The sequence below is a fragment of the Heteronotia binoei genome, chromosome 7 (assembly GCF_032191835.1).
Source record: "Heteronotia binoei isolate CCM8104 ecotype False Entrance Well chromosome 7, APGP_CSIRO_Hbin_v1, whole genome shotgun sequence".
NCBI classification, from domain to species: domain Eukaryota; kingdom Metazoa; phylum Chordata; class Lepidosauria; order Squamata; family Gekkonidae; genus Heteronotia; species Heteronotia binoei.
This window is the reverse complement of record NC_083229.1, coordinates 131,907,718-131,933,453: the sequence shown is the minus strand read 5'-3', so window position 1 is coordinate 131,933,453 and position 25,736 is coordinate 131,907,718. Positions and strand designations below refer to the sequence as shown.

Here is a 25,736-nt window from a genome sequence, read left to right as displayed (position 1 = left end):
CACACGTGAACATGGAAAAGCCCAAAGTTCCCTGAAAAGTAGGGTGCCGGTGCAATTCCTTGTTTCTGCAGCTACTGTGTCATTATGGTACATTATTCAAATATGGTACTTTATGGTGGTGATTTGAAAGCATGTTCTGTGCCTGCTGATTAAAAAATGTTCACCAAATTTAGCGGCACTTGAAAAAAAATGTAAGATTGAAACTGAAATGTGTGATAGCGCATGAAACTGCTCCAGTCATGTAGAATGAAGGGCTTAAAAGCGCTGTCTTGTCTTAAAAACAAAAAAGCCCTGCAGGTGCGGAGCAAAGAACCCAAGGCTTACTTCCCAGCAGTTTCTTTTTCCGAGTGCTTTTCTCCTAGTTGAGGCACTTCTGGTACCAGAAGTCAGTTGAAGGGGGGGGAAGGGTTTGGGAAAAGAAACCACTGGGAGGTAAAGTGGTGTGGAAGGCTCAGCATTCCTTATTCCTTGCTCTTTTGCGCTTACCTTCTTCAGGGAGATAATGCCTTCTCGTGTTTCCTTGTCAGTTGATATGGCAAAGACTCCAGAGCCATCCCCATTTATAATTGTGTATTTCATATCTGCATTCGACCCAGCGTCTGCGTCGTTGGCCTTGATTTTGCCCACTGCCGAGCCAACTTGTGCCGACTCAGGAACATACAACTGATAATGTTCTGGAAAATATAATCAAAGAAATGTTTCTCATTCTTCTACTGTGGGAGAATTTCAGAGTCAAACATGAGTCATGAGTTCAGTATAACTTACCAAAGAAGTGGGGGCCCATGAGAAACTGTCAGGAAAATTCCTGCATTAGCCCCTTCTTTGTCCTTTGGCTTCTGACACCCACCTTCAGTCAGCTTTATCTGCTCCCAGTGCTACCTTTTCCCCTCCCACACTCTATTTCTTTTCCTCCCCATAACCCAATACTGGTTGCCATCTTTCCCTTGGCCTTCCTGCTGCTCCTTTCCCCCTTCAAACTGACCCCTCTGCCACCTCATCCTCCTACTAGCCACACAAACCTCTTCTGTCCCCCTTGGCTGGCAGGGCAGCCGCTTACTAGCAACCTGCCCAGCTGAAGTGCTGTTGGTACCTGCTGGTCATGTCAGTCCCCCCCCCTCAAGCTGCGGGGGCAGCAGCTCCTTGTCTGTCTGGCTCATATGGTGGGGATTGGCAGTGCTTTATCCTCCCCCCGCCACTCCCCTGCCTGCTGCTCTAGCCACCCTGCCCTGTCAACCACCCACCCACCCTTTCCCCCTCCCAGTGGTTAGACAGAGATGCATTCCTGCATCCATGCAGGAAACATTCAGGGAATGTAACCCCTCTCCGTTTTCCATGCTGGCGGAACATGCTCCCATCTGAGAGCAGGGCCCTGCGGGACTTATTACCAATAAAAACCCAGCCTCCCCTGCAGAAGCTTGCCATCTCTGCATGGCCCAGATTTAAGAAACCTCAGAGACTCAGTGGCACCAGCTTGGAAACTAGGCACAGAAGTCAATAGTGCAACCTGTGCCTTTTTAAAAAAATGTGGTTTTAAACTGTTTTAACTATTTATTAATGTTTTAGAACCTTCTTGTGATCTGCCCTGAGCTTGCTTGTGGGGAGGATGGAACAGAAATTGAACATAAACAAACAAACAAACAAGAATTCTACATCAGGCTATCTAGTCTAGTCGCTGGCTATCTGGCCAGATACATCTGGGAAGTCCCACAACAAGATTTACAGACACCTACCCCCCAGCTGCTTTTTTGTCTTCAACAGCTAATGTTTAATGCCTTTTATTATTATTATTTAATCATTAAGATTCTGTTTTATTATCATGGCTAAGTGCCACCTGATGGGCCTTCCCGTCTTTCTGAAAGCCATCTAAACTACTGGTGTTTACAATAGCTTCTGGCTGAAAACTTCATAAGTGAATTAGAAGTCACATAAAGGTTTCTGGCTGTCCTGAATTATGCATGTTTGAAAAACAGAAATCAGATTCATATTGCTTGCCATGTTAAAAAAAAACTTTGCTTAGATTATGTAGTAATGGAGTTAACATTAGCGGTTTAAAGAAAACAATCTGATAGCCATTTCCATAAATTTTCTCCCCATTTTATTTTTTTTTCTTGCAAACACGCACAGAAAGAAAAGGAAAAAAAAACCTTAAAATCCAACAACGAAGTAAAATTGAGAAAAGAGAGAACATACAATACAAAATTATAACCACAGTGGTGGCAAATATACATTTCTAGAAATTATTTTAAAATGCAGTGGTGTGCCTGTGTCAAGTCGGCAGATTCAATAACGAGTCGTTGTTGAAACAAAATAACTAGTTTATTGATACTGTTGTCTTCGACAAGGCTAAGATTGAAAGACTAAAGATCATACAATAGAATGCCATCATATAGGTACACTTTAAAGGGATTCTTCAGGGAGGGGGGACTATGCAGGGCACATTCACACATCGATGTTACCAATTCGTTCTCAGGCCTGCTTTGGCCTTGAGCGTCGCGGGCTCCAGACTCCCCCTGAGCCAAGCCTGAGAAGGCACAGATAAAGCTTTCACATATTCCCATTTCAAAGCAATACTACATAACAAAGGGAAGGAGGGGGGTAGGGAGAGTTTAAGCTAGCAGCAACTGAATACAGTTTGGCTTTCTACCCAGGATGCTCTTTGCCTGAGCCAAAGTTAGATACAGACTTGACCAGAGTTTTACACAGACTTGACAGCCTGCTGACTAGGTTGTCTGTGCGGACATACATGCAGCCAGTGTTTTGCCAGCTGCATTAGTTACCAGTTGAGTGCTGGATAAGTTTCAAGGTTATGGTCCTAACTTTCAAAGCCCTTTGTAGTCTGGGGCCATCATAGCTGCAGGACTGATTCCCCCCACATGCTCTTCTGAACAGTATCTTCTGGTGGTCCCCAGCCCCAAAGACATCCACTTAGCCTCAACCAGAGCCCAGGGCTTTTTCATCCCTGGCCCCAGCCTGGTAGAACACCCTACCAAACGAAATCAGGGCCCTGTGGGACATATTACAGTTCTGCAGGGCCTGTAAAACAGAGCTGCTCTGTCAGGCCTTTGGTTGAGGTGGTGGCTGTCCAGCTCATCCCATCCCTTTCATTTCATCTGATTAATGGTGGTCCTGCCCATTCAACTAGCCATACATATGGTATCCTTGGGGAGCTCTGTAAATTGTTTTTGCCATCTTTTGGGTTCTTGGGGTTTTAAATTAAGTGATTGTTAACTGTTTTTAGAACATTTTTACCTTGTTGAATCCTTGTTGTGAACCACTCACAGGGGAGGGCAGAACAGAAATACAATAAATAAATGAATTAGCCTACATGAAACTGCCATCTGTATGCCATGTGTTCAAATGTTGGAGTCCTGAGGGCCTCTTATAATATTTGGGCTTCCTCTTGTGGAGACGAGGCAAATGCAGCTGGTGGCTGACTGTCTGTGTTTGTTCCCCCCATGCCCTGCTTTGAGCATCTAGATCGGGGGGATGCTGTAGACATTGTTTACCTTGATTTCAGGAAGGCTTCTGAGAAGGTTCCACATGCTATCCTTGTTGACAAGTTGGTAAAATGTGGATTGGATCCTGTTATCGTTAGGTGGATCTGTAACTGGTTGACAGATGGCACCCAAAGAGGGCTTGTGAATGGTTCCTCATCCTCTTGGAGAGGAGTGACAAGTGGAGTGCCTCAAGGATCTGTCCTGGGAACTGTTTCGTTCAACATCTTTATCAATGATTTGGATGAAGGAATAGAGGGAATGCTTATTAAATTTGCAGATGATACTGAATTGGGAGGGGTTGCAAACACAGATGAAGACAGAAACAGGATGACCTTGACAGGCAAGATAACTGGGCTAAAATCAATAAAATAAATTTTAACAGGGATAAATGTAAAGTTCTGCATTTAGGTAGGAAAAATACAATGCATTGTTATAGGATGGGGGAGACTTGCCTTAGCAGTAGTATGTGCAAAAAGGATCTAGGGGTCTTAGTGGATCATACGCTAAACATGAGTCAACAGTGTGATGCAGTGGCTAAAAAGGCAAATGCAATTTTGAGCTGTTTCAACAGAAGTATAGTGTCCAGATCACGTGATGTGATGGTATCGCTTTACTCTGCTCTGGTAAGACCTCACCCGGAATATTGTGTTCAGTTTTGGGCACCACAATTTAAGAAGGATATAGACAAGATGAACAGGTCCAAAGGAGGGCAACGAAGATGGTGAGGGTTCTGGAGACCAAGTCCTATGAAGAAAGGTTGAAGGAGCTGGGGATGTTTAGCCTGGGGAGGAGGTGGCTGAGAGGTGATATGATCACCCTCTCCAAGTACTTGAAGGGCTGTCATATAGAGGATGGTGTGGAATTGTTTTCTGTGGCCCCAGAAGGCAGGACCAGAACCAATGGGTTGAAATTAAATCCAAAGAGTTTCCGGCTCAACATTAGGAAGAACTTCCTGACCGTTAGAGTGATTCCTCAGTGGAACAGGCTTCCTCGGGAGGTGGTGGGCTCTGCTTCCTTGGAGGTTTTTAAACAGAGGCTAGATGGCCATCTGACAGCAATGAAGATCCTGTGAATTTAGGGGGGAAGTGTTTGTGAGTTTCCTGCATTGTCTAGATGACCCCGGAGGTCCCTTCCAACTCTATGATTCTATGAAAAAAGCTTTTTTGTAGTCAATAAGGCGATGGTTACAGCATCCCAGAGCAAAATAGCTTACACTTACTTGTGCTTATATACAATCAGAAAGCCCTCCCAAAGCCAAAGTCCAGATCTGGCACTGATCTTAAAGTAGACAAAAATTTCTGTGCCCAGAAACGCCCATCAGAACACTTCTGTCAAGCAAGTCTCTTTCCTACTGAGGAAATGAGACCAGACAGCAAGACACCAGAATAAATGGGCTGGCTGAGGAGTTTCCAATCCCTCCCAAATAATTCTTCAGATTCGGAATGACATTTATACATGGCCATAGTTCAGGTTGGAGCCTGGCACATCCAGTGCCAATCAGACAGGGTGGGGGTGGGGAATCAGAAGTCCCACTGTCATAATAGTCATTGGGCCAATTGATTAAAGTCTGGCAATGGAGGCTCTAAATTGCCACGAAGCACATCACAGCTTGACAGTCAGAGCGATAACAGACATGTATCTCTCACTGCCCCAGGAGAAAAATATAACCCTTTTGTGCTCTCTTTTCTTTCTCTGCTCCCGAACAGCCAGGGAAATGTGGGCTGTAAATTTCCCCGAGCTAAAGCGAAACAGTTTTAAAAGCTTAAAATGGGTTTTCCTCCTCCCACATTTATGCGCCTTGCAACTGTGAGAAGCTTCCCTACTTAAAGCTTTACATCACAATCAGATTATTACTCAAATGAACCTTTGTGCACAGTGTAGAAAGGAAATAAAAGCTTCGCCACAACTGTGGAAGACCCCAATGAAGGCTGCAGTGACTTTCACTCTTCAGCCAAGAGAACGCTCCCCAGGTCACTTCGGCAGCCTGGAGAAATTGAGAGGCAATTCTAAGATTATCTTCATCATTATTTATTGATGCTCACAGACCAATTGATCATAAGATGATCTTAAAATTTTGTTTTCAAAAGGAAACACTGCACAAATAACAGTAAACAATAAAGAGGAGATGACTGAACACAGCTTGTCAGGGAGGTGCACTCTGACATTTGAAAATGACCTTCCTCAAGGATCTCTCACATTTTATTTGACCCAACTCTGCTAGGCTGTCCAAAGGAAGATACAAAACTGATTCACAGCCTTGATCCATCAAGGTCAGTATTGCCTACTCAGACTGGCAGTGTCTGAGTGTCTCCAGGCTCTGAGGCCATCACCCACTTAACCTAGGACCTTCTGCATGCCAACCAGATGCTCTACCACCCAGCCGTGGCCCCCTTGCCCAGGCCCATAGCCAGGAAATTTTAAGTGGAGGGGCACTGGGGAAAGCGTTGGGGACTGTGGGGCCCAAAATGACTTTCCAAAAATAGAAAATAAAATAAAAATACCTCGGGTAATCCCTCCTTCCCCCACCCCCGGGAGAACCAGATGGTGCTTTGGCTGCCAGCTCTGAACTCCTGTGCCGAAGAGGGGGGCGTTTTGTGCTGCTGCTGTGCCTACCCCGGCTCTGCACATGCTCCTTGCCTTGTTCCTCTCCCCCCTCCCCCCTCCAGCAAGTGGACAGTGCTGGGCTGCTTTGCTCCTGGTGGTGCCTCGGGACACCCCTGTCAGCTAACCAGTGATGCAATCGCCCACCCTAAGGCCAGGTGCTGCTGCCACTCCCCGGGACTGTGCCAGCGCAACCGCCCACCTGCCTGCCTCACCGCCCACAGCAGCAGCAGAGTCCACCTGAAGTTGCCCCTGCCTGGTGGCTCCCCTGGCCAGCCTGCAGGCACACCCCACTGCTGCCACCAGGACTGCAAAGGCAACTGGGAGCTTCCAAGAGCAGGCTGGGACAGTGGCAAGCATGACACGGTGGCCGCTGTAGGAGGTGGGGTCGGGGGCTTTCCAAGAGGGGCCTGGGCAATATGGGCCTCACAAGAGTTACAGGCCTGCCCTTGCCTAATCTGTAGCTCTCATTTTACTCACTGCCCTGCACACTCAGTATTTAAGACATGGCAGCAGATGACTGACATTCAGGTGCGGGAGGGGGGATTATTTATCTTAAAAACAGTGGTGTGTGTGTGTGTGTTTGGTGCTTCACATCAGGACCAAGGCACTGGGGTGGAGTTACTTCCCTCAAAAAAGTGATGATTCCAATGGCCTGATGGGGGGTGGGGGGTGGGAAAGACAGGCACTTTTTTCATAGTTTAATTAACAAAGAGCCCTCACAGGTATGCTGAGTAGAGCCCCTGATTCATTTGTACAATAATCCCCACATGGGTTGAACGTAAAGAACACCAGTGTGTATGGGGGAAAGGGAGCTAAATCTTGCCTCTTCCCCCATGCCTTTGCTCGCACACATCCTTCTGATACTGGAAGTGGGTCAGGCTGGGCGAAAGCAACGAGGCAAGGAGTGGGAAGGGTTTGGTTTTTCTTGCCTGTGGTCCCTGTTGCTGCTTAACCATGTGTGTGGAAAGGGCTGTCACGTCATAGCTGACTTATGGTGACCCCACAAGGCAAGTGATAAAGCAGAGGTGATTTGTCACTGCCTGCCTCCGCAAAGTCTTCCTTGGTGGTCTCCCAGCCGTGTACTGATCCCGCTTAGCTACAGCTATACTATACCATTCCACATCTCTTATTTAATAATAGCCCCCCCAGCATCAAGATTAAGAATAAAAGACTGGACTTACCATAAAGGGTTCCTATTGTTTGAGAATGAGGAGGATACTACTGGGTAATATGCAAAGAGAAAGGCCTCTGACTTTCTGGTTGATTTAATTCTTCAAATGTATCTACCTCTTTCCTTTGAGTCTTCTAATATTTGTATTTAGCACATGTTTTTATCCCTTGCCACAGAGATCTTGCTATATCCTTCCACCACTCTTTGAATGGAACATCAGAACAGGTATTGTCTGGAATAAGCATAACATTCTAGGCACCTGCACCTAGGGTTGCCAAGTCCAATTCAAGAAATATCTGGGGACTTTGGGGGCGGAGACAGGAGCAAGGGTGTGACAAGCATAATTGAACTCCAAGGGAGTTCTGGCCATCACATTTAAAGGGACCTTTTTAAATGCCTTCCTTCCATAGGAAATAATGAAGGATAGGGGCACTTTCTTTTGGGGCTGATAGAATTGCACCCCTGGTCCAATCGTTTTGAAACTTGGAGGGTATTTTGGAGAGAGGCACTATACTGAAAATTTGGTGCCTCTACCTCAAAAAAACAGCCCCCCCCCCAGAGGCCCCGATACCTCCAGATCAATTCCTCATTATACTCTATGACAGTGATGGCTAACCTTTTCAGCTTGGTGTGTCGAAAATCGGGAAAAAGTGTAGTCTTCCTTGGGTCGCGTGTCACTTCAAGAAATATCTGGGGGCTTTGGGGGCGGAGCCAGGAGACTTTGGGGGTGGAGCCAGGAGACATTGGGGTGGAGCCAGGAACAAGGGTGTGACAAGCATAATTGAACTCCAAGGGAGTTCTGGCCATCACATTTAAAGGGACAGCACACCTTTTAAAATGCCTTTCTTCCATAGGAAATAATGAAGGATAGGGGCACCATCTTTTGGGGCTCATAAATTGGACCCCCTGGTCCAATCGTTTTGAAACTTGGGGGGGTATTTTGGGGAGAGGGGGATCCCCTGCCCCCACCTGGGGATTGGTAACCCTGCGGGAAAGGGTGTATCTTTTTTTCTTCCCGCCTTTTCTCCTCCAGCGCTTGCCAAGGGAAGCCAAGGGGGGCAACCCAATGCTCCCCTCCCCTTGCTCTTTTGCAACCCACACACAGCCCCCATCGCCCACCCCCTTCCTCCTCTTCCAAGCTGAAAAGGGCAGCTTGTCCTTTAAATCTGAAACCCCGCCTCCGGCAGGCGGCCATGAGAAAGAGCGAGAGAGCGAAGTGAGAAAGATCATGTTGGTTGCAAAAAAAAAAAAAAAACAGGACTGGGTGGAGGAGGAGGAGGGGGGGCAGCCCCACAACAGGCCCAAGAGCGACACCCCCTCGGGCATTGCACCCCACACACACTGCTGCAATGCCATCTCTGCCTCCTCCCCCCCAGCCGCTCCGTGCAAACAAACGGAAAAAACCACGCCTGCCTTGCTCCTGCATTTGCAAAGCCCCGGCATTGCAAAGGCGTGACCTGCCGAGGAGGGCACTTCTTCCCCCCCCTGCCTCTTTTTTTACAATGCTCTTTTTTTCTTTCTTGCTGTACCCACCTATTTCCTCAGGCCCCGGGGAGGGCGGGAAAAGGGGTTTGCAAAGCTCAGCCCTGTTGCGAGGAGGAGGAGGCGCATTTGGCTGCCTCTGCTTTGGGTGGGGGACGGGTTGCGCCAGAAGGCTGTCTCCTCCCACCCCAAGGTCAAGGCGAGGCACTGGCAGCGTCGGCCAACCTTCCCTCCCACCCCCACCCCCGGCCTGGAGCCAGGGAAAGAGGCGGCGGCGGTGGCCCGCTGCGCTGCTGCTGCCTCTTCTCGCCTTCACCTTAGCAGCTGCTGCTCCTCCGAGACGGGCTCAGCAGCCTCCGAAGGACTCGCAGCTCGCCACGCTCCTTGGTTTCCGGTGTGTCAGCCAAATTGCCTCGCGTGTCACCAGTGACACGCGTGTCATAGGTTCGCCATCATGTCCCTATGGGAATTGATAATGAAGTGCCCAGCAGACATTTCCCTCCCCCCACCCTGTTTCTGGCAACTCTGAAGCGAGGGATTGGCCTCTCTACTCACGAGTTGCTGCCAGCTTTTTCAAAGTAACACAGACACACCATCCCAAGAGGAAGCCTTTCCAATCGGAGACTGAAGCCTCCAGAAGTGGAAAGTCACATGGTGGCTATGGGGGTGGGGCTCCCCCTCGTCGCCCAGCTGACTGGGGGCGGGAAGGAGCTTGGGAAACCTGGAGAACCCCCACTGGGACCTGGGGATTGGCAGCCTACCTGCACCACCCTCTTTCATTCTGTCCCCTTTTCCAGTAGGACAGCCTAACCGGGGCGGGGCGGGGGCAGGAGAGGAGGCAAGGTGTTATCACAGGAGAACCAAAGGACACAACTTCATTGCCACTTCTGCAGCTGCTCAGAACCTTGTGGGAGACTAGTTAATCCACTTGCTTCCAAATCCCAACGCAGAAGGGGGGGGGGGGATGCAGCAGCCTCTGGGCTCAGTTGGCCACACCCCCGGCTACCAGGCCTGCACTGACCAGCCAAGGGAGGGAGGCAAGCTCTCAGCACCACAGCTTGCTCGACTCAGCTGCAGGGCCTGCCGTTGGCTCTTCGGCTGCACCATGCAGAGGAAGGTGAGGGCAGCCATCACCCTCCCTCCACCATAGTTGCTCACCGAGCCAAGGGGTACCACTGGTGCTTACCCTTCCATGCATCTTCCCTCACTCACCACTCTTGACCTCATTAACCTTTTTGGTGGTGGCTGCGTTTGGGTCGCTCTATTCATCTCGCAGGAAAGGGCAGGAATCCCAAGTGCATGTCCAGCATGGCTGACTGCTTCCTTCCCCTACACATTCACTTTTCTGCCTTGGCTCTTTTGCTGTCTTTCCCCTCCCTAGGCCTTCAGGGACCTCTGTGGTGGTGGAGAAGAGCTTGCAAGTCTGCCTATTTCCCCCTCCTTCCCCACTTCACACACAGCAGGAATAGTCACCCACCTATGGGTCAGCACTCAGAGGCTGACTGAGGTCTTGGTGTTACGCACATTTGCTTGAGAGTAAGACTGCATTAAGTTTCTCCTCAGCAATACATGTGAAAGAGCTACATTTGGCTCCTGAGTTGCAGTCTGGCCACCCCTGGTCCAGGCTCTTCTGAGGTTACAGAAAGGCAGTGAGTGGGCGCTCTGACCCAATGACTGCTCTTTTTGCCATCCTAGTATATACAGCGCTCTGAGCTGGAGAGCCGGATCTTGTCCGATCTCAGAAGCCAAGCCGTGTCAGCTCTGGCCAGAGACCCCCAAGGAATCCCAGGAGTGTGATGCAGAGGCAGGCACGTGCAATCCAACCACCTCTGAATGTCTCGTGCCTTGAAAACCCTACGAGGTGGCCACAAGTCAGCTGTGACTTGATGGCAAAAAAGAAGATATATGAGCTGGATCTAGCCCACCTTTTCAGTCAATCTCGTCTACTTCCCTCCTTAGTACAGATGCTGACCCCCCACTGGATCTAGTCCACCTTTTCAGTCAATCTCGTCTACTTCCCTCCTTAGTACAGATGCTGACCCCCCACTGGATCTAGTCCACCTTTTCAGTCAATCTCGTCTACTTCCCTCCTTAGTACAGATGCTGACCCCCCACTGGATCTAGTCCACCTTTTCAGTCAATCTCGTCTACTTCCCTCCTTAGTACAGATGCTGACCCCCCACTGGATCTAGCCCACCTTTTCAGTCAATCTCGTCTACTTCCCTCCTTAGTACAGATGCTGACCCCCCACTGGATCTAGCCCACCTTTTCAGTCAATCTCGTCTACTTCCCTCCTTAGTACAGATGCTGACCCCCCCCCCCCACTGGATCTAGCCCACCTTTTCAGTCAATCTCGTCTACTTCGCTCCTTAGTACAGATGCTGACCCCCCACTCGATCTAGCCCACCTTTTCAGTCAATCTCGTCTACTTCGCTCCTTAGTACAGATGCTGACCCCCCACTGGATCTAGCCCACCTTTTCAGTCAATCTCGTCTACTTCCCTCCTTAGTACAGATGCTGACCCCTCACTGGATCTAGTCCACCTTTTCAGTCAATCTCGTCTACTTCCCTCCTTAGTACAGATGCTGACCCCCCACTGGATCTAGCCCACCTTTTCAGTCAATCTCGTCTACTTCCCTCCTTAGTACAGATGCTGACCTCCCTACTGCTTTTGTCCTGGCAGGTCTCATGGTCACTCGCATAGACTTTTTGGTGGTCTAACAGGACCTGGTGCTTTCTTTTGTTTTTCAACAGTGGTAAAGCTGGTTGGATCCAACCTTATGAGCAGAGCCGGGACGTCCATTAGGCAGCATGAGGTGGCTGCCTGGAGCATGGCTCTGGGGGGAGGGGGTGGTTTAGGTGCTCCCACCCACCCTTGGTTCCTCTGCAAGGGAAACAGCGAGCTCAGCAGCTACCGTGGGGCTTCTAGTCTCCATGTGCAGGCGCCGCTCACTGTTGCTCTGTCCCTCACATCTGTGCTTCCAAGCAAAGATGCGAGGGGCAGAGTGAAAGCACGCGTGTGTGGGTGCACGCTGATGCCAGAAGCCCTGCAGCAGCTGCCACCAAGCTCACCCTCACCAAAGAAGCGAGAGGTAGTGGGGGGGGGGTGTCTGGCCTGGGGCACCAGCCTTGCGCCAGCGCCGGGACTGCTTATGAGTTCTACCGGCATGTTTTGCATTTCCAGAGTGTAGATTGCATCTTTAGACAACGAGACTCTCCCCTAATGGCGTTTCTCTCCTTCGCAATTTCACAGACTGCCTGTCTTCTCATTTGCGATCACATAACATTCATTCAGCAACTGCTCCCATAAAAAAAATAATTATAGAGGCTCCAGTTATGACTACACAGTTAAGTTTGTGGTTAGCTGGGCACTTAAAGCAGGAAATAGACTTCCTTGCCATGCATAAAGAATACAGCACATCTTCATAAAAAGTACACCACTTATTCTTTTGAGCTTCAGTTCAGCCAAGCATTTAACTGAACAGCTATCACTTAAGACCATGCTTATTAAAAGCATGCCCATGCCTGAGAATTATGTTGACTTGAGGGAAAAAAGTAAATCAGGCTTTGGAATGCTGGCTGCATTCCTCTAGAATTTGCAAATATTCTCATTAATGAATGCATGCCACATTGATTAAAAGATATGCTTTTTAACCGTTTCATGTGACACACAGCCAAAAGTAGCACCACTTTCTGTGCTCCCTGAATCTGAAGGTCTTTTTTTACAATGACCCCCTTGGCTTGAGAATGCCCTCCCCTTCTCTCTACACCTGGTGTTTTCCCAGAATGTCTTCCCACATGTGTGTGCTCTGTATTTTGAGGTGTGCTGTCTCTTAGGACAGCCCATATGACAACAGTGAGCTCAAGGGCTTTCTCTGTGGTACGTTCAGTGCTCTCAAATGGCTCACCAAAGTGGATGCAGAGGCTGCCTTCAACTGCATTCAAGAGAGCACGTAAGGCAAATTTTATTTCAGAGGACATCTAGCGCAGGGCAAACTGCTTTGTTTTACCTTGCAGATGGATTGTTATGCAGTTTGGGGGTCTTTGCTCTGCGTTGAGTTTGAGGAGATGAAGCAGGATATGAAACTGCCTTCTATTGAATCAGGCCTTTGGTCCATCCAAGTCAAAATGGTCTTACTCAGATGGGCAGCGACCAACCATAGCCTCAGGCAAAGGTCTTTCACATCTCAGATCATGGAAGCTAAGCAGCATCCAGCCCTGGCTAGCACTTGGAAGGGAATCCCAGGGTCACGGTACTGAGGCAGGCAATGGCAAACCACCTCTGAAACATCTCTTGCTGTGAAAACCCCACCAGGGGTCGCCATAAATCAGCTGTGACTTGATGGCACTTTCTACCACCCCTACCCCCACTGCCTGTTCAACAGGAGATGCTAGGGACTGACCAGGAGACTTTTGGCATGCCAAGCAAATGCTCTGCCACTGAACTATCACCTTTTCTGTACAAATACATATCTTAAACAACAAGCTGCCATTCTTCTCATTTTGTTTGATTTTATATTGTTACTAGTGTTTAATGAGCCTGTATTGTTTGTTTATTCTTTCATATTGCTTTACAGTATTGTTATACACTGTCGGATACACATTTTCTGGAACGCTGTTAGGTAAATATTTTGTATAAACTGTATGTTTGGGGAGGGACGGTGGCTCAGTGGTAGAGCATCTGCTCGAGAAACAGAAGGTCCCAGGTTCAATCCCTGGCATCTCCACTAAAAAAGGGTCCAGGCAAATAGGTGTGAAAAACCTCAGCTTGAGACCCTGGAGAGCCACTGCCAGTCTGAGAAGACAATACTGACTTTGATGGACAGAGGGTCTGATTCAGTAGAAGGCAGCTTCAGATGTTCATTGGGAGGGACGGTGGCTCAGTGGTAGAGCATCTGCTCGGAAAGCAGAAGGTCCCAGGTTCAATCCCTGGCATCTCCAAAAAAGGGTCCAGGCAAATAGGTGTGAAAAACCTCAGCTTGAGACCCTGGAGAGCCGCTGCCAGTCTGAGAAGACAATACTGACTTTGATGGACCGAGGGTCTGATTCAGTATAAGGCAGCTTCATATGTTCATGTGTATGTTCATATGTTTATGTTGGATCCTACTACTTTGCTCAGCAGAGCTCTCTCTCTGCCATCCCAAGGAGTGTTCCTCAAGGCTCTGCCTTCAGAGAAAGGCTAAAAGGGGTGATACAATGGAACCCAGCAATAGCAACAGATGAAAGGACCGGTGCTGAAATCAGAGGTATACTGACTAAAACTCCCAGGTTTTCTTCAGAAAAGACTCAAATCCTTAAAATGAGCAACAAAACAAAGTGAGGGAATTCCCCCATCTCAATGCCTCCTCCTTCAAACCACCATGTTGAATAATCTTAACTATCTGAGCTGTTCTGAAATACAACATCCCCAGCTAATCCTGGAAGGCTTCTATAGCAGGGGTCACGAACTTTTCTGAGCAATGAAGGTATTCTGAACCACTCTCCCACCCCATTACCAACATTTTTTTTCTGTACAAGAAACAGGACATGGACTAGGAAGACATAGGACTGGCAGATCCTTCCAGTGGCAGATGGGGGGGGGGGAGGAGGAACAGCTAGCATGCAGCAATGTGCTTCAATCGCTGTCCACATGACCCTGAAGTGACATCATCATGCAGCTGTGCCGAGCACCGCTCTGATATTTGGACAAAAATTATATGTGTCAGACCTTGTAACTTACTAGTTTAAAATGCTCTGAACTGTTCACGTTCCCTTGCCCTAACTAACTCCATCTTGAATGGCTCTACTAACCCTTTTGCTTAGAAGCTTGCATTTCAAACAATGTTGCAACAATAAACAACTCCCATGGGAAACTCTTCACATAGCCCTAACAAACGCAGACGGGCTTTGAAGATAGCTATGCGCCTCAAGGTAACCAGCAGGGGCCCTTCCTTGGGAAAGAGATAAGGGAGCGTGAGAACCATCTATTGCCTCCCAAACGTGTGAGAATGACTTTATTGTTGACTTTTGATGTTAGAAGTTAAAATGGCATGTAACGCTTTGAAATGTATCAATTCCAATTCGTCCCTGCTACAGACAACTAGTTCTCAAATAAAATGGATTAAGCTGCTACAAACTATGGTCCGTTTACTTTGAAGTTCCAGGTCTGACACTATGCAAGTTTGGCTTCTACTACAGAGTTTTTGCCCAAATACCAGAATGTTGCCCTGATGTAACAGCGTCCCTTCTGGGTCACATGGGCAGTGACGGAGACACATTGCTATATGTTGGCTAAGTCTCCCTCTTCAGGGTAAGTTCCCCCCACTGGCCAGCTAATCGGCAAGAGGGTGTTAGGGTCCCCCTCCCCAGGGGTCTGGCAACCCCAGCAAAGAAGCCATCAGCCATACAGTGGGGGGGGGAGGATCCATTAAAATACAAGTTTTAAAAAGCCTAGAGCAGATGTTTTTGCAGCCTTCTCCCAGGTCTTCTACTAGATGCACAAGGTATTCTCCAGCAGCCAGCAAGCTACCTTTTGGAAACTCCTGTTGTGTCAGAACTTGTAACTTTCCTGTATGCTGTTAGCCTAACTGACTCCATGTTGGAAACAAATACTAACCCAGCGTGCTTCATGCCAGGCCACTAACCAAAATAGTATACATTCCAAGCAGCCTGTGATCACTGGAGGGTGGCAGATAGCCTCTGGTCAACATCTGCAGGTGGCCTTTGAAGCCAGCCGCTTAGGACAGCTCAGCAGGGCTCCATCCTCCCTAGCTGATAACAGACCCTGAGAAACAGACAAGCGTCTCTGACCGTGTGAAAGATCGTTTTATTGTTGCTGCTACAACCGCATAAAATGTAACCAATGCTAGCTTCGTTATCAGTGTTATCCTGTACCTTCAGCACTATAGTTCTCAATAAACGCCTATACTTTTGCAACAAAGTCTTGGGCCTCGCTTGAAGTTCTTCCAGTTCTGACATGTTGTACAGTTTAACATTGCATTTCTCCACCAAACAACTGCTTGCATTATTCCTAAATGATGCAGTGCCTTTGCCGTCAACATTCTCGCTCCCAGGATCACAAATAATTATCACTGTGAGGGAGGCAAGTTTCATGGCAGATTTTATCCTTGTGTCACTTCAGCCAGTTGTACAAACTAGCAAAAAATCTAATCATGTGACTCCCTCCCTCCCCCTCCAGTCTAGGTTCCAGCTGAGAAAATTGGTCTGGGCTCTGCATGCTTGGAACGCTCTACAAAACTTAGCCTAATCGCTCCTTCTTGTAGCTGGCTTTGCCCTTAATAAAAGGTGCATTTGCTATTTTAAAAGAGCAATCAGAGTCAATTACATTAGAGATTGGCTGCGTGGGATATTCATTTGTTAATGGACGTGTAGAAAAAATCAATGTATGGAACACTAAACATTTAAATGAAGAAGAGGAGATTGGATTTATACTCCGCCCTTCGTTAGCCAAAGGAGTCTCAGAGCGGCTTACAAATCTCCTTTCCCTTTGCCTCCCCACGCCCTGTGGAGTAGGTGGGGCTGAGGGAGCTCTCCCAGAACTGCTCTTGAGCAGAACAGCTTTGAGAGAGTTTGTGGCTGACCCAAGGTCACATCAGCAAGCGCATGTGAAAGAGTGGGGAATAAAACCCGGTTCTCCCAGATAAGAATTCACACACTTAACCACTACACCAAACTGGCAACAAGTCCAGTCAATCATTCACCATATTCTAAAAAGGCCAAAACAAAACTTTATGTTATCATAACAGTGGCCACATCTTTAATGCTTAACCAAGACATGTAGTTTTCACAATTTGAAAGACATGGAGTACATTAGAATCCAAATTAGGTTAGAATGTCCATTTAAATGCATCAATACCATTCAGTAGTGGTAGAAGATATTTTTTTCCCTTTCAGATATTCCAAACTTTGGGAAGTTTTTCTTCCTTGCCCTTTTCCTATCCTACCTAAACATCAGCCACAGCAGCAATACAGCCAGTGTCTTGGAGGGAAGTGTGTTGGAAAGGTGTCCTCTAACATAGGTTGCGATCAGAAGGGCAGGTTGCTGCAGCAGGATCTCAGTTTTTAAGAAGCTGCTCGATTTTGCCTTTGCTTTGATCAGATGGTGGCCGCTAAACTGACATCATAGCTAGGGTTGCCAAGTCCAATTCAAGAAATATCTGGGGACTTTGGGGGTGGAGCCAGGAGACTTTGGGGCTGGAGCCAATAGCAAGGCTGTGACACGCATAACTGAACTCCAAAGGGAGTTCTGGCCATCACATTTAAAGGGACGGCACACCTTTTCAATTCCTTCCTTCCATAGGAAATAATGGATAGGGGCACCTTCTTTTGGGGGCTCATAGAATTGGCCCCCCTGGTCCAATCTTTTTGAAACTTGGTGGGTATTTTGGGGAGAGGCACTAGATACTATACTGAAAATTTGGTGCCTCTACCCCAAAAAACAGCCACCCCAGAGCCCCAGATACCCGCGGATCAATTCTCCATGATTTTCTATGGGAATAAATCTCCATAGGAAATAATAGAGTTCCCAGCAGACATTTCCCTCCCCTCCCCCCGCTTTCTGACGACCCTGAAGCGGGGGGAGGGTCTCCAAACCGGGGGATCCCCTGCCCCCACCTGGGGATTGGCAACCCTAATCATAGCACCATGGGCCTGTGGTTGGTCATTCACTGCTAATGTGCAGCAACCATAGACTTGCAGCTGGGTTGGGTTGGGTTCTGCCCCCCCCCCCCCAAATTCCTGCTGTGTGTGCACAGAAGCAGACAAGCACACAAGCGCTCCTGGCCAGTTTTATGGAGGGGTGTGTGTGTCGAAGCGCATGTCGGAGTAGGGTTGGGGGAAGGGATACACCAGAAATGGAGTGATCACACAGCTCATGCATTTCCATGGTGCACTGGGGTGATTACATGGTCAGAAACCCACCATGGAAGTGATTCATTGGGGGAAGCCACCTGAATTTGCTGGTGGCTGTTTAATCCCTGTGGGAGCTGCTTTAGTGTGAGGTAAGAATGAGTGGGGCATGGGGGCCAGATGTGCGTGTGTGATCATGCCCATTTAATCCAGCGGGGTGTGGCTATGATGAGCCAAACTGCTAATCCGATCATACTTTCAGATTCGTAATCTGAGCTGGGGACAAATTTATGGCTGTAAACTTCATCTTTATATTTCAAGGCCAACTTGCCAAAGCATGTACTTCTAAGCTTGTTTTGCCAAGTTGTGTCTGGCAAACAGAAATGATATGGGCTGCTCTGGGAAACACAGCGTTATTGGGGTTTTCTTTTAATATTAAACTGTTGTTTTTTAATTGGAAGTGACTTGATGCTGCAGCCATTCCCCCCTCCCCTTTTAACCCCTTTTAAATCCCCCACCCCAACCGGGGCTTGGCAGACGTGTTCTAAGCACAGGTTCATTGGGGTCTCTATTTATGGACTCCTTGAGGAGATCACTACTTAGGACAGGGCTGCCAAGCCCCTGGGCCGGGTGGGAGTTCTCCCGCCCTGGAGGTTCCCAAGGGAAATCTCCCCCAATGTTGCCGGCGCAATGATGTCACCCGGAAGTGATGTCATCGCGCAGGTGACACTTTGCGCTGGCCGCTCTAGGTGTTGCTGGGAAAACTCTATGGTTTTCCTGGACGCTCTAGCAATTTGGGAGGGAAAACTCCATGCTATAATAGAGTTTTTCCCTCCCAAATTGCTAGAGCATCCAAGAAAACCATAGAGTTTTCCTGGAAATGCCTAGAGCAGCTAGCACACAGCGTCATTGGTACGATGATGTCACTTCTGGGTGACGTCATTACATGGCGCACAAAAAATTCTCCCGCCAGAGACTGCTGGGAACTTGGCAACCCTAACTTAGGGTAACAAGTGTGGACCTGCAATAAACTTGTAGGAATGGCTATCTTTTTTCCTCTCGCATTTGTTTCCTCTCTTCTCCTCCTACTTCTCTGTCTCTCACTCTTTCTCCCTCCTGCTACTCATCTTCTTACTCTCTCGCCTCCATGTCTGTCACTTCCTCTCTCTTTCTACTCCTTACCCCATCACTCTTTTTCAGCCTCCCCACCTGTCATGACCCAGATGGGGGTGCCACCTGGTGCTGCCACCGCTCTGGAACTGGGGGCCCTTGAGAAGGCCAGACGACCCTCCCTAGCCCTTCAGATTTCCCTTGCTTTGGCCAAGAAAATAGGCGCGTAGACCAGACGAACAAAGAACAATAAAAAGATTTATTTTAGACAGGAAAATCACTTAAGGGCAAGTGAACAGATAAGAGGCTTTAAAACTATATAGTAACGTGGGTGAAGGAAAACAAACATAAAGTCCCTAACGTGACTAGGCTGAACTGTCCCTCCTCTGTGAGGCCCCGGGCCTCGGCCTGCTCGCTCTCTCCTCAGAGGGAGGGGCTTCCTCCTAAACAGCAGCCGTCCTGCCTGCTTGACCTCCCAGGAGGAAAGAACAGAGTTCCCCTCAGGGCCTACTTGGGTGCCAGTTGGCTGAAACCAGTGCCTCACAGACGCCCTAGGCCCACGAGGCCTCTGTCTCACAGCACAGCACAGATTATGACACCGCTTCATCTCTCTTTCTGCCCCTTCACTCTCCCAGCCTCCCGCCCACTTCTCCCTCCTACAGCAGCAGCAGTGGTGGCAGCGGATCTCCAGGAATCGCAGCAGATCTATCGCCTCTAGCCATCAGTTCCCATTAGGGTTGCCTGCTACAGGTTGGGAAATTCCTGGAGATTTGGGGGTAGAGTCTTGGGAGGGGGAGGTTTGGGGAGAGACTTAAGTATCCCAGGTTTTGCCAGCTTCCCTTTTAGAATACCAGATCACATCATCTGAGGTGATAAAAGCAGCCTGTTTGCTCAATGTCCAGCATCTCAAGTAAACGAACAAACAACACGCCCACTTTAAATGAAAAAAAGACATGCCATGTAGTAGGGTTGCCAAGTCCAATTCAAGAAATATCTGGGGACTTTGGGGGTGGAGCCAGGAGACTTTGGGGGTGGAGCCAGGAGACATTGGGGTGGAGCCAAGATCAAGGCTGTGACAAGCATAATTGAACTCCAAAGGGAGTTCTGGCCATCGCATTTAAAGGGATGGCACACCTTTTCAATGCCTTCCTTCCATAGGAAATCATGAAGGATAGGGGCACCCTCTTTTGGGACTCATAGAATTGGACCCCCTGGTCCAACCTTTTTGAAACTTGGGGGGTATTTTGGGGAGAGGCACTAGATACTATACTGAAAATTTGGTGCCTCTATCCTAAAAAACAGCCCCCCCGGGCCCCAGATACCAATTCTCCATGATTTTCTATGGGAATAAATCTCCATAGGGAATAATAGAGTTCCCAGCAGACATTTCCCTCCCCTCCCCCCCCCCCCCCCGCTTTCTGACGACCCTGAAGCGGGGGGAGGGCCTCTAAACCGGGGGATCCCTTGCCCCCACCTGGGGATTGGCAACCCTACCATGTAGGCAAGATCCTATGGATACATAGAGAGTGATTAAAATGTGGGATTCCCTGCCAGAGGATGAAGCGATGGCCACAGGACAGAATGGCTTGAATAGATAGATCGATAGAGGATAAATCAATCAATGGCCACGGTGACTGAGGATAACCTCCACATTCAGAAGAACTAATCCTCTGAATTCCACAGCCAGAAGACAGGATCACAGGAAGACCTCAGCCTCTATCCCTAGTTGCTGGCAGTCCAGAGGGACCCTCACTAGTCTGATCCAGCAGGGCTCTTCTTATGTTCCCACCACTCCTTCAAATATGTCTACAGGTAAAGCAGAAGCAGCTCTTATGTCCTACTGAAAATGATAACTAAAAGAAAAAGCAGCAATTAAAAGAAGATCCAGTATGGTGTACTGGCTAAAGTGCTTGACTAGGACCTGGGTCACCCACTTGTCAGGCAAACTCACTAGATGACCCTGAGCCACCCACGTAGTCACTCAGCTTACCTACCTCACAGGGTGGTTGTGAAGACAAAATGGAGGAAAGGACACTAATAAGAGCCACTTTAGGAGAAGGCAGGATGTACATACTAAATAAATAAACAGAAATAATGTAAAGCTATGGATGAATGTAAAAATTCCATGGTAGGACCAGAAAGCGCCTCCAGGATTTATGGGATTTCCAAACCTTGTGCACTTATTCAAAGCTCATTTTATTTTTAATCAATTCCTCCCTCCTAAAAAAAAACCAACCAAGTTTTATTACAATAGCAAAAGCTTGGAAATTAAATCATATCAAACCTTTACATACTCTGAGGGAACCTGGGGGGGTTGTCGTTGACATCGGTGAGCGTTATATTGACGGTGGTCGATCCTGACAATCCTCCGACTTGTCCAGCCATATCTTTGGCTTGAATGACAACCGAGTAATGCTCTCTGGCTTCCCTGTCCATGTTATGCAGGGCTGTCCTGATGACTCCTGTTAGAGGAGATTAAAAAAAAAGGGGGGGAATGCTTTGCTTTATCAAAAGGTCAGAAACGAGGAGGCCACCCGCACAATCGCTGTTGTCAACAGAACATGACGCGGAAGAATGTGATACCATAAAAACAATTAACAGCCCCATAAACCATACATAATTGAAATTCTGATTTATATGCAACAGATTGTTCAGTCTCTCCTGTAGTAAATCTGTTCAATAAATAAATGAATTAAAAGGCTCATTCAAGGAACATCACGATGAAACGTCAGGTATTTTTACATCTCTTCCATTTCGAAGGCAAAGGAGGGTCAGCTAGACTGGAGGTTACACACAGGTTACAAACGCCCCTGTTACAAGAAACCATTATAACATATTGATAAATGATTAATCCAATCCATGCAAAATAGAAGGACCTCCAGATACTCCCCCCCCGAAAAGAAATAGTTTTATCACATATGATCAGGAGTGTCAAACTCATTTGTTATGGGGTATGGATCTGACATAAATGAGACCTTGTCAGGCCAGGCCATGTGTGTCATAAAATGTCATGCCAGGTAGCTGAAACATAAATTTTATAAAGGATACAGACAAATGCAAAGATTTTTTTTAAAAAAACTTTAAATGAAACACACTTAAATATTAGCACTCTTGGAATATTTTGTTTCTTTAACAGCCTCTGATATCTGACACCTCTTACTCTGAAAAACTGCATCAAAATCTGGAGACAATGTCTGTGTTACAGCAATCCTGAGTATGCTGTTCAGGTTTCTGTCTATAAGCTGCAAGCCTGCTTTTGTTTTATTGACATTCATTACGGAAATCTCATGATCAATGCTTTGAGCCAAAGACCCAGAGGAAAACATGAAATAGCTGGGCATTGTGAGCTTTGGTACACAAGTTGCTTCATGTGCTAGTCAAGAACAAGTGAAGGCACCATGACACAGATTGAGGGCTATGTTTTTGTCTACATAACTATAGCCTTCCCTAGATAAATAACTACAGCTCTTATGAGAGAATACAAAAAAACTCCAGTAATTTATGTAGTCACTATCAGCCTACTTATATGGAAAGCCTAAAATAAATTTAAAAAAAAACAGTCTACAAAGGAAATGTGCTGGGTGAACTTGATCTGGACACACACTGTCAGCCTAACCCACTTCACTGGTTTGTAGTTATTCATCATCTAAATCGTTCACATTACTTTCCTACTGAAAAAGACTGGATCACAAAGGCATGATGACGTGTGCTTTTAGCATACAAAAGCTTACATTGTGATTAAAACTTTATTGGTCTTAAAGGTGCTACTGGACTCCAACTTTGTTCTGTTGGTTCAGACCAACACAGCTGGATCTATCTAAGCGGTATTAACAAAATGGAACTTGTCAAAGTGTTAGGTGGGCCAAAAATGTTCTTCCCAATCATGCAAGCAAGCAATTTGTTTTTTTTTAAATAGCTGTTTTTTTTCATTCCAAATTTTGCCCAGACACCCCTAAGGGGGCATTGAAGGCCCTGAAGCAAAGGTGTGTGCAGTTGAATGGCACGCCCAAATTGAACTAACCCACCAGTTCCTCAGCAGAATGTAGGGTTGCCAAGTCCAATTCACGAAATATCTGGGGACTTTGGGGGTGGAGCCAGGAGACATTGGGGGTGGAGCCAAGATCAAGGATGTGACAAGCATAATTGAACTTCAAAGGGAGTTGTGGCCATCACATTTAAAGGGACAGCACACCTTTTCAATGCCTTCCTTCCATAGGAAATAATGAAGGATAAGGACACCTTCTTTTGGGGCCCATAGAATTGGACCCCCTGGTACAATCTTTTTGAAACTTGGTGGGTATTTTGGGGAGAGACACTAGATGCTATACTGAAAATTTGGTGCCTCTACCTTAAAAAAAACAGCCCTCCCCCAGAGCCCCAGATACCCATGGATCAATTCTCCATGATTTTCTATGGGAATAAATCTCCATAGGGAATAATAGAGTTCCCAGCAGACATTTCCCTCCCCTCCCCCTGCTTTCTGACGACCCTGAAGTGGGGGGAGGGCCTCCAAACCGGGGGATCCCCTGCCCCCACCTGGGGATTGGCAACTCTAGCAGAATGCTTATTTTATTTTTTAAAAAATAAAATACCCCCCCCCCCACACACACACACGCATACACTGAAGCCTACTATTTTTAAAGCAAGGGAAATTTGTAGGGTTGTCAATGTCTTAGACAGGTTTCGGTGCTTTATCTAGTTTACTGTGAATCTGACTATCAGCATAAGGGACTATATTTACTTCCTCCCATAAAAGTCAATGCTGTACCATCCTGGACACTGGGGATTATTTACTTCCTTCTACAAACTGGTTCCTGGTGACAATTACAAGTGTAACAAAAGCAATAAAACTCTGGGAACTAATGAACACGACAATAATTAGATTGTTGCGTGTGAGAGTCTGTAAGGAATTATGGGAAGGAATCAGCAGGGACATTATTGGTATTCCTTCACCTCCCTGCTCTCTCACATAATCAAACCTGTCCTGTCTTCTGCCCCCGCAGACACTTTGGTGGTGGCATGACAGATACACAACCTATAATACTTTTGGTTCTTGTAAAATGACAGGATTTTCTGTTTGAGACAATATAAAAGAGTGACAGTCATAAAGGAACTCTGCTTTAACCTTTAGTAAGATACTTTTTTTTATAAATGTAAGTATACGAAAATAAAGAGGAACTGTCACATTTTCTTAAAAAAACAGCTCAACCACAAAGCTGTTCTTCTATAAGTACTTAATGGCCAAATGTCATATAAAAGTTAATGGGCTCTGTATTGCAGTGTGAATTAGGCTTCCACCTGATTTAACAGATTACAAAACATATATTCACACAAAGCTAACAGAATTCAGGTTTCCCAGATACGGTTGCCAAGTCCAATTCAAGAAATATCTGGGGACTTTGGGGGTGGAGCCAGGAGACTTTGAGGGTGTAACAAGCACAATTGAACTCCAAAAGGAGTTCTGGCCATCACATTTGAAGGGCTAGGGGCACTTTCTTTGGGGGCTCACAGAATTGGACCCCCTAGTCCAATCTTTTTGAAACTTGGGAGGTGTTTTGAGAAGAGGCACCGGATGCTATGGTGAAATTTTGGTGCTTCTACTTCAAAAAACTGCCCTCCCCAGAGCCCCAGCTAACCGCAGATCAATTCTTCGTTATACCCTATGGGTATTGTTCTCCATAGGGAATAATGGAGTGCCCAGCAGACATTTTCCTCCCCACTTCCGCTTTCTGATGACCCTGAAGTGGGGAGAGGGTCTCCAAACCAGAGGATCCCCTGCCCCCACTTGGGGATTGGCAATCCTATTCCCAGAGCATCTTAACTCCACCTTAACTGGGCTACTCATTGTTTTGCTATATTTTAAGGAGCCTTCTGTGACTTTTTCTTAATCTTTCACTTTCTTAAACAATAGCACCGTTAAAAATGCTTGACGAAATTAGGAGGTGTGTGTGCCGGCCAATCGGTACTGTGCACAAGTTTCTGCTGTAGACATGGAGAATGTTTCTTCAGAGCTCAACTACAGAGATAGAAAGGTTCATTTTTGAATGAAATGCTACCAGTCTGCCCTCCTCAAACACTGGTTTGCCTTCACCCTGGGAGTAGGTTGTACTGGGGTTGCCAATCCCCAGGTGGGACAGGAGAAAAGGTAAATACCTCCGCGAGTAACCAGCCTCAGAACAGAAAAACTATAGAAAAAGAATAAATATTTATAGCAATATGACGTGAAATCAATCACTATATAGACGTCACACCCGCACCCCAATTACAAAAAGGTGAAATCATCCAAAATTACAGTGCAGAGGTCCAAGTTCTGGCAGAGGAGTAATATTCACAGGAGTCCCAAGCTCCAAATCTTCTTGACAACAATTTGATGGAAATATTTGATACATCATTATTTGATTGGGCTCCTGCGTGAGCCAAAAACTCTGAAGCCCAGTTTGAACCAGGTTGCCCAGCAGAGCCCCCACCAAGGCTGCAGGGAGAGTTCTCCTTGCAGAGTCAGCTCCTTTGTGGGCTCTCTTGGGCAGTCTGATTTGAACCAGGCTGAGCAGCAAAGCGCTAGCCAAGGCTGTGGCAACACGCCTTACAAAAGCCATTTAAAGGTGTGCTGGATGTGAGTGAAATCTAAGCCACCTGTTCACAAACCCCCACAAAAAGAATGGGTTTGTTAAACCCTCCCCTGCCTTGGCGGGGAGGGCGGGGTATAAATAAAATTTATTATTATCATTTATTATTATTAAACTAGGAGGCTTGTGGAGGTTTGTAGTTCATGCGGCCCCATGAACGAAAACAAACCTCTATTTCCCCGGTTCATAGCCATCTTTGGTTACCACCCAGAGTAGCTTGTTATAGTGCATGAAGACAGGCTGGAGAGGAGGGGAAACTATTCTAATCACTGTGTTATCAGTATCTCGTCCTTGCTTTCCCAGATGGCCTATACTCCCCTGCAGGAATGTATGGGAAGGTGTCATTTCTTCTCATCCCCAACTAGTTTCATTTCCTACTCTACTACACAAAGCCATAAA

At 47.2% G+C, this 25,736-nt stretch overlaps 1 protein-coding gene across 2 annotated transcripts in view; it reads right to left on the bottom strand.

Moving 5' to 3' along the window:
* The window catches only part of LOC132575497 (cadherin-18-like), a 114,878-nt gene extending 93,698 nt beyond the window's left edge, over positions 1-21,180 (bottom strand). Inside the window, exons 1-2 of one of the 2 annotated variants that reach the window (XM_060244306.1) lie at positions 21,006-21,180; positions 487-674 (exon numbers count right to left, since the gene is read on the bottom strand). In XM_060244306.1, the coding sequence (XP_060100289.1) occupies positions 487-674; positions 21,006-21,147 (330 nt within the window). In that variant the 5' untranslated portion in view covers positions 21,148-21,180. The remainder of the gene's footprint in view (positions 1-486; positions 675-21,005) is intronic. The other variant, XM_060244305.1, reaches the window with a different exon arrangement.
* Positions 21,181-25,736: the final 4,556 nt, after the last annotated feature.